Raw genomic sequence first — 16301 nt, forward strand, 5'->3', positions numbered from 1 at the left:
CCGCCTTCAGCCCAGAGCGTGATCTTGGAGACCGGAATGGAGTCCCGCATCGGGCTCCCTGCATGGAGCCTGCTTCTCCCTCTGCCTGTGTCTCTGTCTCTCTCTCTCTCTCTGTCTCTCATGAATAAATAAATAATCTTAAAAAAAAAATCTGCAGACCAAGTAAAGTAGATGCCTGGGCCAGTGTGGGTGGGTCTGACCCAATGAGGTGATGCTGGGACAGACTCAGGCTGGGACTACAGCCCAGCTCATCATGCAGCCCATCATGCAGGTCGCCAGCCCCATCCCCACACGACCCCATTTCCTAAGATAAATCTCTCTCCCTCGACACATACCCTAGTGGTTTTGATTCTCTGGAGACCCCCCACTAGTCCACATCCTAGCAGCCAAGGCTTGCTGACAGAGCACCCACCCCAGGGACACGGGGGCCCACATGTACCCCTAGGGATCCCCTGACTTCTGTGCCCTCTGCACGCAGGGACTTAGGCTCTGTGGTCATGCCGTCTCGGCTGCCCAGGCCTAGAGCCTACAGAACACTGATCAGGCCTGATCCCACACCTGAAGGCGCCCTAAAGGACGTGGTGCCCAGGCTATTGAGGCTCCTAACTCCCGGAGCTGGAGACACACCTGAGCGGTCCCCTGCACTCAATACTCATTCAGCTACTTGAACAAGCCCCTCTCCATGAGTGCCTCAGTTTCCCCATGCACCTGGGAGTGCTGTGAGGATGCAGGCTGAACCCAGGATGCAGGGCCAACCCCTAAGTGCCCCCCATCTTCTGGTCCCTGCAGCGTGGAGGAGGCAGAGCCCAGGCCTTGCTGGGCTGGGGGGCCAGAGCGGACGGGATGGCCTTGTCTGGCTGTCATCCGTTTCCACAGCTGGAGCCAACTTGCTGGCACTGGGGCAACTGTGGAGGGCTGTGGGGAGGGGCTGCCCGGACGCTTCCCTTTGGGAAGGGAGGAGGCCGCGAGCAGAGAATAACAGGAAACCACCCCTGTCCCAGCAGCAGCTGGGAAGTCGAGTCCGGGACCCCTAGGCCTGCCGGTTTCCCAGCTCCCGGCTCTCCGCCCCTCCGATGGGGGGCACAGCGACGATGCAGCTGCCGGACTGACCCAGGTAGAGGAGTATGGGTGCCCGGGAGCCTCCGCGCCCAGACAGACCCCCGCCCCACCACCTCCACCACCTCCACCACCTCTGGCATAGAGCTGCACCCAGGAAGGCACAGCCCACACACTGGCGGGCTGGCCAGGCTGGCATGGAGAGCCCAGAGGGCCTCCTGGAGGAGGGGGCTTGGGGTGGCGCTGGTGGGTGGGTGGGGGCAGCCACCTGCCCTGAGGCTCTGGGCGTGGCAGTGACTTGAGGCAGAAGCCAAAGCTTCACTGGCTCTGTTTGGGTTGGGGAGTCCTTGAGCAGCCCTGGGGCAGGCAGCTGCTGCGATGGACAGTGCCGGGGGTGGGGGGGGGCACTGGGAAGGTCAGGGAAGTTTCCGGGGGGTGCCTGCTGGCCAGAGCTGGTGGGAAAGCTCTCTTGTGCTGGCTGAGGGATGGGCTGACGTGAGGCCAGAGGAACGTGACCCCCAGCCCGTGTCGTCCCAGTGGCTTCCTCTCCATCCTCCCCGGGCACACAGGGAGGTGCCAGGTCACCTGTGGAATGCCAGGCTGGGCAGAGGAAGACCTTCTATAGAAAGGGCGCACAGCCAGCGGCCAGGGGGGACGCATACCAGGGCTGGCGGGTCACAGCCAGGGCGCCAGCCGGGAGGGGGGCCAAGGACCTGGGACACCCACACTCGTCATTGTGCCGCCAGTCAGGAAGGACTTGGCACCTCCTAGGTCCTGGGCAGCATGAGTGTGACAAGGGTTGGGAAGGGTGCAAGGGAGCCGGGTCAGCAGAGGTGCCGAGGCAGAGGGACAGGTAGGTCAGGGCCCCGGATGAGGCTGCTAAGGTGCTTGGACCATGCACGATGGGCCCTTCCATGGAGCTTGCCTGGACGCTGGCCTGTGCATTGCAACTGTTACCTGTGCCCCAGGGTGCGGCAGGGAGCCACAGAGACCCCAGATGCTGGTGCTTCACACACTAACACTAACCACATGAATCAGTGGGGCATTCAGTGTCTCAGAGAGTGGCCAGGGCAAGGGGGGGCAGTCTGGAGATGGCCGCAGGTGGACAGCTGTGGGGTCACTAGGTGCAGGACCACACTGCTTACCGTGGGATGCCACTCAGGGTGGCTGTGGCTCCAGCAGCCAGAGCCTTTTCAAGTGGTCTCTTCAGTACCCGAACCCAAGGAGACCACCCGGGTAGTCCCAGGGGCCACGCCGCAGGGGGACCTGGTGCCATGTGGAGCCCCAAGCTCCTGGATGCAGGAGTGCAGAGGGAGGTGTCCCAAAATTTTTCTTCAGGGCCATTGGAGCTGTGCGGTCCCACTGGTGCAAACATGCTCTTGCTTGAGGGACGGGACACACAAGGGGGTGCCCAGCAGGCTGCGGATCTGGAATTTGGGGAAGATGTCTCAAGTGCAGACAGGGACGTGGAGCTGTGCTTGCAGGCAGTGTGAGGGGGGTGGGTACCACAGGGTGTGAGCATGGCCCTGGAGCACTGGGCAGGGGCTGGCACAGCCTGGCCTCTGGCCTCATTTGCATGCCAGGTTGCTACGGGGGGGGGGGGGGGCTCTGACAGGTAGACCAGGTCAGGAGAAGGCACAGTAAAGGCAAGAGGGCCCTGTCTGCACGCCACGGAGAGGCCTCAGCAGAAACTGACCGTTCCTGGACTCCAGGCTCCAGAATTTCAAGACACCGATGTCTGGTTTAGCCACCTGGGATGGGGAGTGTCTCCCAATTGATGCACACACCACTGAAAATGGTATGGACTTTCCCTGGAAAGTCAGAAAATTACCATATGACCTGGCAACTCCCCTTGGGGTGTGCACCTATGATCATGTGGTTTATACCAGGAAGCATGTGTGTGTCTTTGTCACCGCTCCTGGCACAGAACGCCCAAGGCCCTTGGGGTTTCCCCAAGTGAGGAGAGTGATGAAGGTGTCCTGGTGCTCGTAAGGAGCCCCTGAGGGAGTGTGGAGGTGACCTTGGGCAATCCCTCAGGATGGGGGCAGGTGGCCAGGGGACCCAATCCTGGGAGCAGAGGGTTGGATGCTTCAGTCCTGCCCCCTGATCTCTGGGAGGGGAGAGGGGTCAGTCGCCAATGCCCAGTGATGAAGCCCCATGAAAACCCGGGAGGACAGGCTTGGGAAGCTTGGGGCTGGTGAGCACGTGGAGACGTGGGGACAGTGACCTGCCCCGGGTCTGGCCCTGGGGTCACAGCCTTGGATAATAAGCTGGTAACGTCAGACTTTTCTCTGAGATCTGAGCCGCTCCAGCAAGTTCAGGGACCCGAGGAGGGGCTGTGGGAGCCTCTGGCCTGTAGCTGGGGGGTCAGCGGGGGCGGCCCTGGACTGTGGCTGGCGTCTGCTGTGAGGTGGCCTGTGGGGTGTGACTCCACGTGGATGGGGGCAGAGCGGAGCCCCCCTCCCAAGCACATCTAGCATCCAGGGCATCAGAAAAGGGGATTGTGAGAGCTGAGAATCCACAGGGGGAGAAAGGCGTCCTGCACACGAACCCACAGGAACTGCGACCGGGGTCTCCAAGCCACGGACACCTCCCCACGACAGAGGAAGCCCTGGCACCTGCTCCCACACATAGGAAACTGGCCTGCTCCGGACGCCCTCGGGAGTCAGGTTCCCCGACACAGGGCAGCGGGAGTCCCGGGAGCTGGTGGCGGGGCACGTAAATGAGCTGGACGGCGCCTTAGCGAGGTGGCGGAGCTCACCCTGCCGCAGTAAGGCCAGCGGGACTACAGGCACGGGTCAGGGGCCAGGACCAGGCGGGAGGCTGACGGACAACGCGAGGCCCCGCCCTCCCGGCCCCTCCTCACAATCCCCCCCACGGCCCTGGCCCCACCCCCTCCGCGCCAAAGCCCCGCCCCCCGCAAGCTCCGCCCCGCCCTCCCGGCCCCTCCTCACAATCCCCGCCCCACGGCCCTGGCCCCACCCCCTCCGCGCCAAAGCCCCGCCCGCCGGAAGCTCCGTCCGGCTCCGCGAGCCGCGCCCCCCGTGTACTCCCGCCCGCCGCCAGAGAGCGCTGTGGCGCCCGCCCGCCCGCCCGCGCCGGAGCGGGGCCGCCCCTTCACGCCGCCCCACTCCTCCCCAAGATGGCGGCCGCGGCGCTGCTCCGGGGCGCGGTCCCGGGGCGCGGCGGCCCGGCCCGGTGCTGGCGGCTGCGCGCGGCTCCAGAGCGCCGCCTGGCTCAGGGCGCGGGCTGTCAGGGCGACGACCCTGGGGGTGCTGCGGCCTGGGCCTGCTTCCCGCTGGCCGAGCGCGCTCTGGTGCGCGTGCGCGGCCCGGACTCGGCGCCCTTCCTCCTGGGGCTGCTGACCAACGAGCTGCCGTGCCCGGGTCCTGCCGGCGCGGCCGCGCCCCCGCTGCGAGCCCGCTACGCCCACTTCCTCACCGTGCAGGGCCGCACGCTCTGCGACGTCCTCCTGTACGGGTGAGCGCGGGCCGCCGAGCTGGCGGCGGGAGGGCCCGGGGGAGGGCGGCGGACCAGGCGTCCAGCGCCGCGCCGGAGACTCCCCGCGGCTCGCGAGGCGGGCGCCTTCGGGGGCGGTTTCTGCTCAGCTGCGCTTGGGGAAGCCGCGTGCGGGGTCCTCGGTGCCACGGGGGGTCGCCCCGCCCCGCAGTCGGCTCCCTTTCGGGGCGGTGAGGAGCCACGTCGCTGCCTGAGGTATGTGTAGGCCCAGTACCTGCCGTGAGGTCTGGCTCCTCCGGTGGGTCCAGTCCTGCCTACTTGCCTGGCCCAGTTTGCGCTGCGGAGACGGCCGCCTCCCTGGGAGCCCAGCGCCCCTGCCTGCTGCTCTCTGGAGTTTCTGGCGTCCGCACCTTGTCCCTTCCTCAGGCTCCCTGTTCTGTGTTCCTGGGTGCGGCACCTGGTCGCAGGGGTGGCTTCGCTGCTTTGCTTTTATAGTGGCCTTCACTGTTTGGAGCGGCTTCTGGCTCCAGTAGAATTGAGGGGAAGGATTGGAGAGCTCCTGTTTGCAGCCGCCCTCAGGTCAGCGTCCCCACCAGAAGGAGGGTGCATGGTTCCAGCTGATGGACCCGCACTGGTGCTGCATCACCCAGAGCCCCCTCACCCTCCCACCCCCCCTTCCATGGGGTTCACTCTTGGTGCTGTGCCTGCCGTGGGCATGGAGTAGGATGTGTGTGCCCAGGACCGCAGGGTCACACAACGATGGTTTCATGGCCCCAAAGCTCCTCCGTGCCCCCCGAGTCTTCCCCCCTGCCCCCAGGCGCCCACAGAGGGGACCTGTCTCCTGTGTCCACAGCCCCGTCTTCTCCAGGACGCCCACACTTGAAATCACAGAGTGCGTGCCTGCTGGGATGGGCGGCTTTCACCCAGTAACCCACCCCTCAGGTTCCCCCACTGCTCCTTATGGTTTAGAAGCCCGTTTGTTCTCAGCACTGAGTCCTGTCCATTGTGTGGACGGCCCAAGGTGTCTGTAGGCATTCACAATTCCCGGTTGTGGCGATTGTGGTAAAGCTGCTGTAAGCCCCCGAGTCGGGATTTGGGGATCTGCTTTGGGACAGTGCCTAGAAGCTCCATGGCTGGGTTGTAGCGGAAGAGCATTTGGTTTTGCCAGAAGCCGCCGAACTGTCTTCCAGAGCGGCTGTACTGTCCTACAAACCAGCTTCTTTGCCTTCTGCTGTCTTCCCTGGGAGCTGTCTCTTAAAGTCTCTGGCCTGCTTTTAATCTGGTTGTTTGTTTCTTGATGAGTTTCCAGGGCTCTTCTGTATTTTGAACAACAGACGTTTGTCAGATGTGACACTTGCTGGCTCATCCTTTCAGGCCAGGCTGTGTGCTGTCTCATTCCAACTATGCATGGGACCCCTACGTGGCCCTGATGCTGCGGGACCCTCCCCGAGTGCTGTGGGCCCTCCCCGGGTACAGACCGTGTAGGAGATGCTGTAGGTTCTGCCCCTGGCTATGCTGGCCTTGCTAGGTGCTCTCCCCATTGAGGACAGGGACCGTCATCTGCTCCCTTGTTTCCAGCAGGGGGTGTCCCCTGGCATATATGCATATAACCAGCATCTCGGCAGCACTCCTGCCCTGGCCTTCGGGGGGTGGCTCTTGGGAGCTTGCATGCCACTGTGTCCTCAGCCCCTCTTGTGCACCCAGTAGGTGCACCCCTAGGTGACTTGGAGCATGCCAGCCAGCCTCTGTCCTTGTCCGGTCCTGGCCCCCCACCGCATCCTCAAGGGACCGTGTATGTGTGAAGATCCTGGCCCAGGGTAGAGTGGAATCTTGTTTATGGCAGGGCACATGCCAGCATACTGGGCGCTGTGCAGGGCGCTGATCCCCTACAGACACCCTGAGCTCCACCTTTCCAGGCAGCTGCTTTTTTATCTCTTTTAACTTTTTTTTTTTTTTTTTTTTTTTAATAATTGTAGACACAGGAAGCAGAAAAAGGAGCAGGGAGGCTCCAAGCACCTTTCCCCTAGTTCCTCACACAGTCTTGCCTCCTGTGGTCTGGGGTGACACTCAGGGGTGGGACGTGAGCCACATACGTGTGAATGTGTGTCTGGGTGCGCAGGTGTCTGTGACTGGGTTAGGACAGCTGTCCCGTCAGCCCTGTGCGCACATCCGCCCTTCTCAGCCCCTACTCCTCCCTGGCTGTTCGTTTCTACCCTGAGTAATGGGTCGTCTCAGGAGGTTAGACAAAGGGAGTTGTTTGGCTTGGGCTCACATACCTTGACATTTTTTTTAGCTCTGTCCACCTGTATTGGTTGGGACCCATGGCTGCTGTTTGTGGGATGAGTGTGAACACAACAGGATGTATACTTAGGGTGAGGCAAGCAAACCCCTGCAGCTCTTTTCTTTGAGAGTGACTGGTTTTTCCAGGGCAGCACTTAACCCTGTTTTGTCTGGGGGGCACCAGCTGGGGGCACCAGCTGGTGGGACCTGGGGGGAAGGACCAGGGACACCTGGTGGTGGGGCATGGGGGGAGGGGAGGGGAGCAGCACCTGGTGGGGTCTGGGGGAGGGGCCGGGGGGGCGCCTGCTGGTGGGGACTAGGGGAAGGGCCAGGGGCAGCACCTGGTGACCTTCTCAGACATAAACCTGGCTGGTCTTACCAGTTCCCTGCCTCAGTTTCCCCTCAGCTGTGGGTCCGTGTTCAATCCACTTCTGTAGCCAGGATCCCGCCTCTGTACTGTGTGGACCCTGGACGTCCCGCTAAGGACCCTGCACTAGCCGTGGTCTGTGCTCCTCTGTCTGTGAAGACTGCGCAGTGCCATGGCCCCGGGCCTGCCCCCACCTGCAGGGCTGTGGCCCCGGGCCTGCCCCGCGTGCTCTACTCCCTGGGCCCGCACCAGCTCTGCCAGCCCTATGGGTGGGGAGGGCTGCCTCAGTGGACGTGAGGTCTCACACGGCGTGTGGGGCTCAGGGTGGCACACAGCGGTACAGACGGGTGGTCCATGGCTGGGCACTGACCTCAGGAGCTCCTGCCTCTGCCTGCAGTCTCTCCGAGCTGGACGAGGCACCCGCCTTCCTTCTGGAGTGTGACAGTGCGGTGCTGGGCGCGCTGCAGGGGCACCTGGCTCTGTACAAGATCCGACGGAAGGTCAAGGTGGAGCCGTGCCCGGAGCTGCGTGTGTGGGCTATACTACCCAGTTCCCCTGAGGAGGCTGGTGGGGCTGTGCCGCTGTGGGAGCAGGCCAACGGGGCCACCATCCTCACCCGCGACCCTCGGACCGCCCGCATGGGCTGGCGGCTTCTCACCCAGGATGAGGGCCTGGCCCTGGTACCCAGGGGCCAGCTGGGAGACCTCCGGGACTATCACCGGCACCGGTACCGGCAAGGTCTGGGTGTGGGATGGGGCATGGTCGGGTGGGGGTGGGGTGGAGTGGTGGCCCTGTGCTGGGCCTGTGCTCTGGGGGGCCTGGGCAGGGGCTCAGGTGTTCAGTGCTAGCTCTCCACAACCCCACCTGTGCTGGAGGCTGGCGCGTGGACAGCGGGCTCTGCAGGGTGTGGGGCATGGGAGGGGTGCCCCCCACCCCCTGGCTGAAGGACCCCTCAGGCCTCAGGGAGCCACTTCCCTCCTACCCCGCAGGTGTTCCCGAGGGGATCCGTGACCTGCCCCCAGGAGTAGCCCTGCCCCTGGAGTCAAACCTGGCTTTCATGAATGGCGTCAGCTTCACGAAGGGCTGCTACATCGGCCAGGAGCTGACAGCTCGCACCCACCACATGGGCGTCATCCGCAAGCGCCTCTTCCCGGTACAGCTCTCAGGCCCTCTCCCTGCCAGTGGCATCACGCCTGGCACCACGGTGCTCATGGAGTCGGGGCAGGTGGCTGGCAAGTACCGGGCAGGCCAGGGAGATGTGGGCCTGGCCTTGCTACGGTCAGAGAAAATCAGAGGTCCTCTCCACATCAGGACCTCTGAGAGCGGCCAGGTGGCCGTAACTGTGTCTGTGCCGGACTGGTGGCCCATGGCTACCAAGTAGCCCCAGATGCCCGCCACTCCCAGAGATTCTGGAGCTGCCAAGGGAGCTGTGGAGGGCCCTGTCTGCTGGCCACGTTCTGCAGGCTGACCCTCACTGCCCACAGCGGTCCCCTGCTCTGGAGGCCCCCAGGTGTAGTGGGCCTCCCAGGGCCGCCGGTGTTGCGGGTGTGCAGGTGCGGCCCAGGCATGCCCTGCCCACCGTGCTTCTTGTGGTGGGTTGGAGGCCCTGCATGGGCCGTTGTGTGGGGGCTTCCCTGTGGCTGGGAGTGGCAGAAGCCCACCCTGGCCTGGGGGTGAGGAGGAGCCTGCTGCACATCTGTTTCTGGACTGAGCTGAGCTGTAGCCTCTGCTGTGTGATGTTGGACAAGATACCAGCTTTGAGGGTTTGCAGGTCATTCCACCATCAGCGCAGGACAAGGGCAGTCCAGCCTCGCCCTGGGGCTGCCTGCATCCTTCTGCATCTGGGGCTGGCCAATAGAACAGGCGGGCTCTGGGCACTGCCTTTCCTCATGCCAGCCCTCCACATCTCCTGCCCTGGAGCTGCCCTGGGCCTGGACAGCAGGGCCCAGGATGGAGCTTCTGCTTGGTATACTTGCTTCTGGTTTGAGATGTGGCCAAGGTTTCACAGTTGGGGGTGACTTTCCTCCCCGCTTGAGACCACTGACTTCCGTTGTCCCCTGCAATGTGAACCTCTAGTCCTGGGGTGTCCTCTTTGATGTTACAGGGTGGCTATTAAAATGTGACCCACAAGTAGCCTGTGTGGAATTCTGGTTTCCTTTTGGGTAGAAGGTGGTGGGACTTGGTTTTGTGTAGACCAGACACCCTGAGAACTCAGCAGATGAAATCTCCCAGCAGAGCCCTGGGAAGAGGCCTCTGAGGATGGGAGGGCTGGGGAGCTGGGAGCCTGGAGCAGACGGCAGAAGGCGGGCAGACTGGTGTTCGCCACTGGGGGTCCGAGGGCATCAGGCAGTGCGTGATGCTGACGCCTGCTTCTGTGCTCACAAATGCCGATTTCTGAGAACGGGTGTGTGTGTTCAGCCCCTTGCTGTGTCTCACAGCTGCTTGTGTGTGCGTGCGAAGCTCAGAGTTCTGAGAAGTAAGCTGTCATATGCCCCACCCCTGTGTCCTGAGAGGGTCTGGGTAGTGGCCGGTGAAGGGCTCTGGCCCTCCCAAGGCCCCTGGTCCCCCCTGTGAAGCTTGTTTAGACGTGTTTCCCTCAACATTTATTTTTTGTTTATTATTATTATTTTTAATAAATTTAGTTTTTATTGGTGTTCAATTTGCCAACATATAGAATAACACCCAGTGCTTATCCTGTCAAGTAACATTGCTTTTTTTTTTTGTAACATTGCTTTTTAAAGGCTTATTTATTTTAGAGACTGAGAAATTATTTATTTATTTTAGAGAGGGTGAGCATGGAGGAGGGGAGGGGCAGAGGGAGAGAGACCATCTGAAGCTGACTTCACACTTGGCTTGGAGCCTGACGTGGGACTCAGTCTCAGGACCCCCAGATCATGACCTGAGCTGAAAGCCAGAGTCAGTCCCTTAACCAGCTGAGCCACCGGAGTGCCCTGACTTCCCTCTACATTTTGTTGTGTACACATAACCCAGGGGCCCAGGGGGCATGAGAGTTGGCAGTGAGCACCTGTGCACCTGCCTGACTGCAGGCAGTTGGCTGCTGGGTCCCCGGCCAGCACCCCCATCTTCTGGGACCCTCAGCCTTTGTCATTTTTCGTTGCCTGTCCAAGCAGGTGGCAGACCTCAGCCCCCTCATGCCTAATGCCTTCATCAACATCAACCTCTTTCTTCCCCTCAGGGGTAAAATTGGCCTATGGTGAAATGCATAGATGCTGCTATTTCATGGGTTCTGAGAAGTGTTTACAGCTGTGCACCCCAGAGCCTGGAACTTCCCACCACCGGGCAGCTCCTGTCCACCCCGTTCCAGGCAGTGCCTACACCCCACCTCCCACAGCTGAGGCTGCTCTAGAGCTTTGCGGGGAGGGCAGTGCTCCTGTCGGGCAGCTGGACCACAGGTAGTGTCGCTGTATCCTGTTACCGGGAAAGCAGCCCTGAGCGGACAGATGGACTGATGGACCCTGGCTGGACTGTTGTAAATACTCATGACCCCATAGCCTGCCCAGGAAACTGGCCCATCTCCAGCCCCAGCCCTGGCAGCCACACCATAATCCCATAATCCATCACCAATGGTGGAGGCCCCCAACTGCCTGTGAATCTGCAGACATGGCTTGGGTGGCCGACTCCCTTGCCATGTCAGAGCTCTGAGCAGGTGGCCTCTGCCTGTTCTGGCGGGGGTCTCCGCGGATGCCCACAATGGGAGCGAGCCCTTTGTAGACATAAGCCTTACCTGGTCAGATCACTGCCCGAGGTCAGACCCACAGGGCTGCGTGGGGAGCCACCCATGCTCTCCGTGTGACCACTCCGTGTGGTGTGCCCGCGGACAGCGTGGCCTTGCTGACCTGTGGCAGCCCTTGTAACTTCCACTTGGAGATCTGGTGTTTAGATTTCAGACATCTGGCCGATGCCTGGCTGTGTGTGAGCGACGGTGGGGAGCCCCAGCCACCGCAACGTCCCTGTCTCCATTTCTTCCTGGGGTGTTGATCCAGTGTGGTCATATTTGTGAGTAATTTCTGAAGAAATTGTGTTTTGTGGAGAGCTCTCCAAGGGGAGTTGGTCGGGGAAAGTTGGCCACAGGGATTCTGCTGGTGAACATTCTGGAGTCTGCCATGTCGTGTCCTGGTCTACCTTTCATTCACTCATCTGTTCCCTCAGTAGGTGAGTGCCCACCAGCCATGAGATAACTACAAAGTAGGCTGGATTTTCATGTGATGAAGCTGGAATGGGGCAGGCTGTGTGCAGGGTCCAGGCACAGCGGGGTGGAGGAGTAGCGGGTCGATAGGCAGTGTGTGGAGTCGGGGTGTAGCAGGGCCTGGACGCACACACAGGGTCGGGGTGGAGGGGCAGGTGTGCTCGGCATCCCCGGAGAGAGGGTACATCTTGGGGAGAGCCTTGCAGAATGCTACACCTTGACTGTCTTTCCAACTGCATAGGGCAGTGTGGTTGCAGGTGGGGCTGGAAGGGGGGCTGGGAGGGCGGGGCTTGGAGGGGGCTGGGAGGGGTGGGGGGGGGCGGCCAGCAGGGGGAGCGCTGGAGGACGCCTGGCTGGGCGGAGCTCGGGTGGGGTCCGGGAGGTGGGCTGTTGTGCACAGGAGGAGCTGGGGGAAATGTGGCAGTCCTGGCAGGATCCCCAGGCTGGGGGTGGGGAGGGTGTTGACGGGTGAGGAGCCAGGGGTGGCCCACCTCCTTATAGGAGGCATCAGGGAGGCTTTGCAGGGCTGCCTGCTGGGTGGCTGGTGGCCTGGAGGACAGGAGCAGAAGGTATGGTGGACCCATGGGAGGGACCGGGCTCTGGGGGACACTGGGCCCAGGGCTCACCAGTGGGGCCCCCTGCCTGGACCTGCCTGGGATCCCCACCACCCTGTGTTCTGGGCCCCCCTCTCCCCGCCCCCTGCCGGTCCCCAGTGGTAGCTGTGTGCACAGCTGCTGCAACATCACACAGGACCCAGTGTCCTGGTGAGCACCCCCTCCTCTTGTTCCTGTGCCTGTACGGTCCTGCTGGGGTTGTCACCCGGGGGCAGTGTCTCCAGGACAGTTGGGTCACAGGATGCCCCCCCCCCCAGCCTCTATAGCCCCTCCATGTCCACCACCATCTGCCCTCTTTCTACATTCTGTCCTGTCAGCTGCGCTTTGGGAGAGGACCCACCCAGACATCTCCCCTGGGCCACTCAGCACAGCTCTCCAGGACTGTGCTAGGTCCCCATGGTGGCTGCATGGAGCTCATTTCTGCCTGTCTTTTGGCTCCATGGGGCCATCCATCATGGTCTGTTCAGCCACCCCCTGGGCCAGGACACTTGAGTCGACTGCAGAAACGGCGGCTGTGAATGTTCATGCACAGGTTTCACGTGTACACATGCCCAGAGGAGGTGAGGCCGGCCTGGGCCATTGACGTGTTAACCTGACAAGGTCTGCAGACTTTTCCAGAGCACCTGCTGTGTCATGCGCTCCTATCGGAAGCATGCCAGAGATCCAGTTTCCTGTTTTTGGGGTAGCCAGTGGATTTGGTTTTACCTGTTGTGAGAGGCGTCTTGTGGTGGATTTGACATGAATTTCCCTGATGGCCTGTCTGCCCTCGTGCTGCAATGCCTTCTCAGGACTTTTGCCAGGTTCCTAGTGGGATCTTGTGTTTCATTTTTACTGGGGAGTCTGGGTTTCTGTCCCAGTCCTTCCTCAGATGCTGAGGATTCTCCTGACCTGGGGCAGCCCACCTGTAACGGTGCGTGCATTCTGTACTAGAGTGTCCTGTTGTGTTGATTCCCACAAAGTGCACTTTGCTTCCTGCCAAGCTCCGGCCTCAACATTTCTGTCGGCAATAGGCGGCTTCACCTGATGTATGTCTTGTTTGAAGACCACTTATGTGTAGGTACTGCTGATGCATTCACACTGGACCCACAGGCCCCAGCGAGACTCAAGGCCCAACTGCAGCATCTCCTGCACGCTCATGCTCCCTGTGAGGCACAGTGCAACCCCCTTGCACTCTGGAGCACCAGACAACCCCCCAGGTCCCTGCTTGTACACAGGGACATCTCCAGCAGAAATCCCCAAGTGCAGATCACGGTCCTGAACCAACCGTGGAAGGGACCCTATGGAGGGTGCATGTTGTAGCACTGTGTCACTGTTCTGCATGTGTCCGCGGGGATGCAGCATGTCTCCAGAACTGCTGTGGGCACATAGGCACGCTTCATACATGGGCGGATTCGCCAAGCCAGAAACCATGAGTGCCGAGGGTCGACCGTGGCTTGCACATTTCCAGCCCTGTGGGTGGCTGGACGTGCCATCTGTCACCTGGGCTTGTGCAGAGCAGAAGGTCTAAATTTTGACGGGCTCCAAAACACTGGTCTTTCCTTTTTCCTTTTTGTGTTTTTGTTTCTGTGTCTCTGTTGAAGACACATGTTGGTTTGTGGTCTTTTCTTGTAATGTCTTTGGTATTGGTGTCCGGGTGCTGTTGGCCTTGCTCATGGAGAAGGGAGGTGTTCCCCATGTGCTATCTTCCCACAGAGACTAGAGGGGGCTGTTAGTTTCCTTCCTGGAATGTTTGGTGGAATCCACTCGGATCCCAGCTAGGCCTGGTGCTTTCTGTTTTGGAAGGTTATTTATTATTGCCTTGGTTTCTTTGGTAGGTTGAGCCCTATTGGTACTGCTTGCCTCTCCTTCCCGGAGTGTTGTTGGCAGATGGCACCTTGTGTGTCCTCCAGGCTATCAGCTTTGGGGCACAGAGTGGCTCATCGTATTCCCTTATTACCCTGTTAATTTCTGTAGGATTCGTAGGGATGTCCCTTCTGTCATTTTTTCCCACCTCTTTTTTATTTATTTGTTTATATAATGAATTTTTTGTTGAGGTATAGCTGACACACAGCATCATGGCAGCTTCAGGTGTGTGAGCTTGTGACTTAGCTTCTCTGTACTTCATGGGGACTTACCACAAGTGTAGCTGCCATCTGTCACCGCAGATGCTGTCATAATAGTATGGACCGTGTCCCCCTGCTGTGCCTTTCCTCCCCGTGACTTAGTCGTTCTATCATAGGGAGTTGGGACCTCCCCACCCCCCAGCAGCCTTCAGTGTATTCTCTGTATTTACACGTCTGCTTCTGGGTTTTGTTTGGATGTTTTTATCTTTGTCAAGTGAGTGAAATCACAAGGTATTTATCTTTTTCCAACTGACTCACTTCACTTAGCACCATACACTCTGGGTCCGGCCTGGTGGCCTTAGATGGCAGGATCTCCTCTTCGGTGGCGAGTATCCCCCTGGTATCTATCTCTGGATAGAGCCTCAGGTCCTGCCGGGTCTCATCTGCTGTGAACAGTGCTGCACAAAACACAGGGGTGCATTCGTCTTTGCAAATCCGTTGGGTAGATGCCCAGTGGCGGGGTATTGATACCCATGCTCCCTTTTATGCATTGTGATGGGTGCCCTGTGCAGGTGCTCTTTGCTGGGGTCCTAGACTCGGAAGGTTTTCTTCTGTGTTTTCTCTGAGAGCTGCATGGTGTCTGTTCTGTGTCTGAGCCCCTGATTTGCACGAGTCTTGCAGACATCTGGGGTGAGATTTGGGTGGATGTGCAGGTTCTCAGAACCCTCTCTTGAAAAGGCCCCTCTTCCCTTAGTGTGCCAGAGGCCAGCAGGGTATGTGTGTGTGGGTCTGTGTGTGGGTACCCTGTGCTGTCCCGCTCATCCGTCCATGCCTTCTCTTGGGCATGATGGGCTCTTCCACCTAATTCTTTTTCAAGGCTCTTCAGGCCTTGGATGGTCTGCACCTTCACATATAAATTTCAGAGGAAGTGTGTGTCTACCAGAAGCCTTACATTTTTTTCTCTTTCTTTTTTTTCCTTTCTCAAGAGCATGATGGTTTATTGTGTAAACAAGGATTATAAATTTCTCTACCTACACTGACAGGCAAATTCTTTTTTAAGTCAGTTGTACTTTCAACTTTAGAATTGAGGATATGAGTGTGAGCTTGTCTCGTAATTCTTTTTTTTTTTTTTTTTTTAAGATTTTATTTATTTACTCATGAGAGACACGGAGAGAGAGAGAGGCAGAGACACAGGCAGAGGGAGAAGCAGGCTCCATGCCGGGAGCCCAACATGGGACTTGATCCCCAGACTCCAGCATCACGCCCTGGGCCAAAGGCAGGTGCTAAACCACTGAGCCACCCAGGGATCCCCTGTCTACATAATTCTGCAAACACATGGAGAGACTTCTTTTTTAAACAAATTTATTTAATTAATTTATTTTTGAAAGATTTTATTTCTTCTGAGAGAGAGAGAGAGAGAGAGAGAGAGAGAGGCAGGGACACCGGCAAAGGGAGAAGCAGGCTCCATGCAGGTAGCCCAATGTGGGACTCGATCCCAGGACCCTGGGATCACGACCTGAGCCGAAGGCAGATGCTTAACCACTGAGCCCCCTAGGCGTCCCTGGAGAGATTTCTAAATGCAGGCCTCATGCTGGTGCTGGAAATCTAGTGGTGAACAGAATTGACACCATTAGCTGTTCTTGGTACATGTCATTTTATTTTATTTTATTTTATTTTATTTTATTTTATTTTATTTATTTTATTTTATTTATTTAATTTATTTAATTTAATTTAATTTAATTTAATTTAATTTAATTTAATTTTATTTTATTTTATTAAATTTTATTTATTTATTTATTCATGAGAGACACAGAGAAGGAGAGAGGCAGAGACACAGGCAGAGGGAGAAGCAGGCTCCATGCAGGGAGCCCGATGTGGGACTCAATCCCAGGTCTCCAGGATCATGAGCTTGGGCTGCCCATGTCACTTATTTTAAACAGGCTCCATGTACTTGTGGAAATATAGAGCTCGTCAGTTTTGCGCTACCTCATTTTGTGTTAGTTCAATATGTGACATTAAGAGGCTTGTCTTGTATTGGAAAAAAATTGTGGGGAGATGCATCACCTAAAACAATAGAAATATTAAGTGGGAGGACAGAGTGTCTGAGAGACCAGAGTATCAATTTAGGAAAATCTCTAACCCGCAAAACATAGTCATAAACAGAAGTTTCCAGTATATAATGGGGAAGACAGTGAACTAAGTTTTTCAGCTTAGACTTTCCTGCAAAGAAACATATCTACAGGATTCGTTCTAAGTGTGACTCAGAGGAAAACTAT

The 16301-nt window shown here is 58.6% G+C and overlaps 1 protein-coding gene across 3 annotated transcripts; it reads left to right on the forward strand.

Annotated features, from left to right (window-relative positions):
* Positions 1-1015: 1015 nt before the first annotated feature.
* On the forward strand, positions 1016-9295 carry IBA57 (iron-sulfur cluster assembly factor IBA57). 3 transcript variants are annotated; one of them, XM_041727544.1, is made up of 3 exons: positions 1016-1114; positions 7560-7900; positions 8152-9295. In XM_041727544.1, the coding sequence occupies exons 2-3, from the start codon at positions 7801-7803 to the stop codon at positions 8541-8543; spliced, it is 492 nt and encodes a 163-aa protein (XP_041583478.1). In that variant the 5' UTR covers positions 1016-1114; positions 7560-7800; the 3' UTR covers positions 8544-9295. The 3 variants fall into 3 exon arrangements, with proteins under 3 accessions (XP_041583478.1, XP_041583476.1, XP_041583477.1); XM_041727542.1 differs by lacking the exon at positions 1016-1114 and adding an exon at positions 4166-4536; XM_041727543.1 differs by lacking the exon at positions 1016-1114 and adding an exon at positions 4552-4770.
* The last annotated feature ends 7006 nt before the right edge of the window (positions 9296-16301 follow it).

Source organism: Vulpes lagopus, chromosome 13 (genome assembly GCF_018345385.1).
Source record: "Vulpes lagopus strain Blue_001 chromosome 13, ASM1834538v1, whole genome shotgun sequence".
Classification (NCBI taxonomy): Eukaryota; Metazoa; Chordata; class Mammalia; order Carnivora; family Canidae; genus Vulpes; species Vulpes lagopus.

Excerpts from the sequence above, each read along its gene's own strand:
- IBA57 (XM_041727542.1), top strand. The coding sequence starts at position 4,199 with ATGGCGGCCGCGGCGCTGCTCCGGGGCGCGGTCCCGGGGCGCGGCGGC. Across the intron at positions 4,537-7,559 it reads TGCGACGTCCTCCTGTACGG|TCTCTCCGAGCTGGACGAGG; the intron begins GTGAGCGCGGGC and ends CTCTGCCTGCAG. Across the intron at positions 7,901-8,151 it reads CCGGCACCGGTACCGGCAAG|GTGTTCCCGAGGGGATCCGT; the intron begins GTCTGGGTGTGG and ends CCTACCCCGCAG.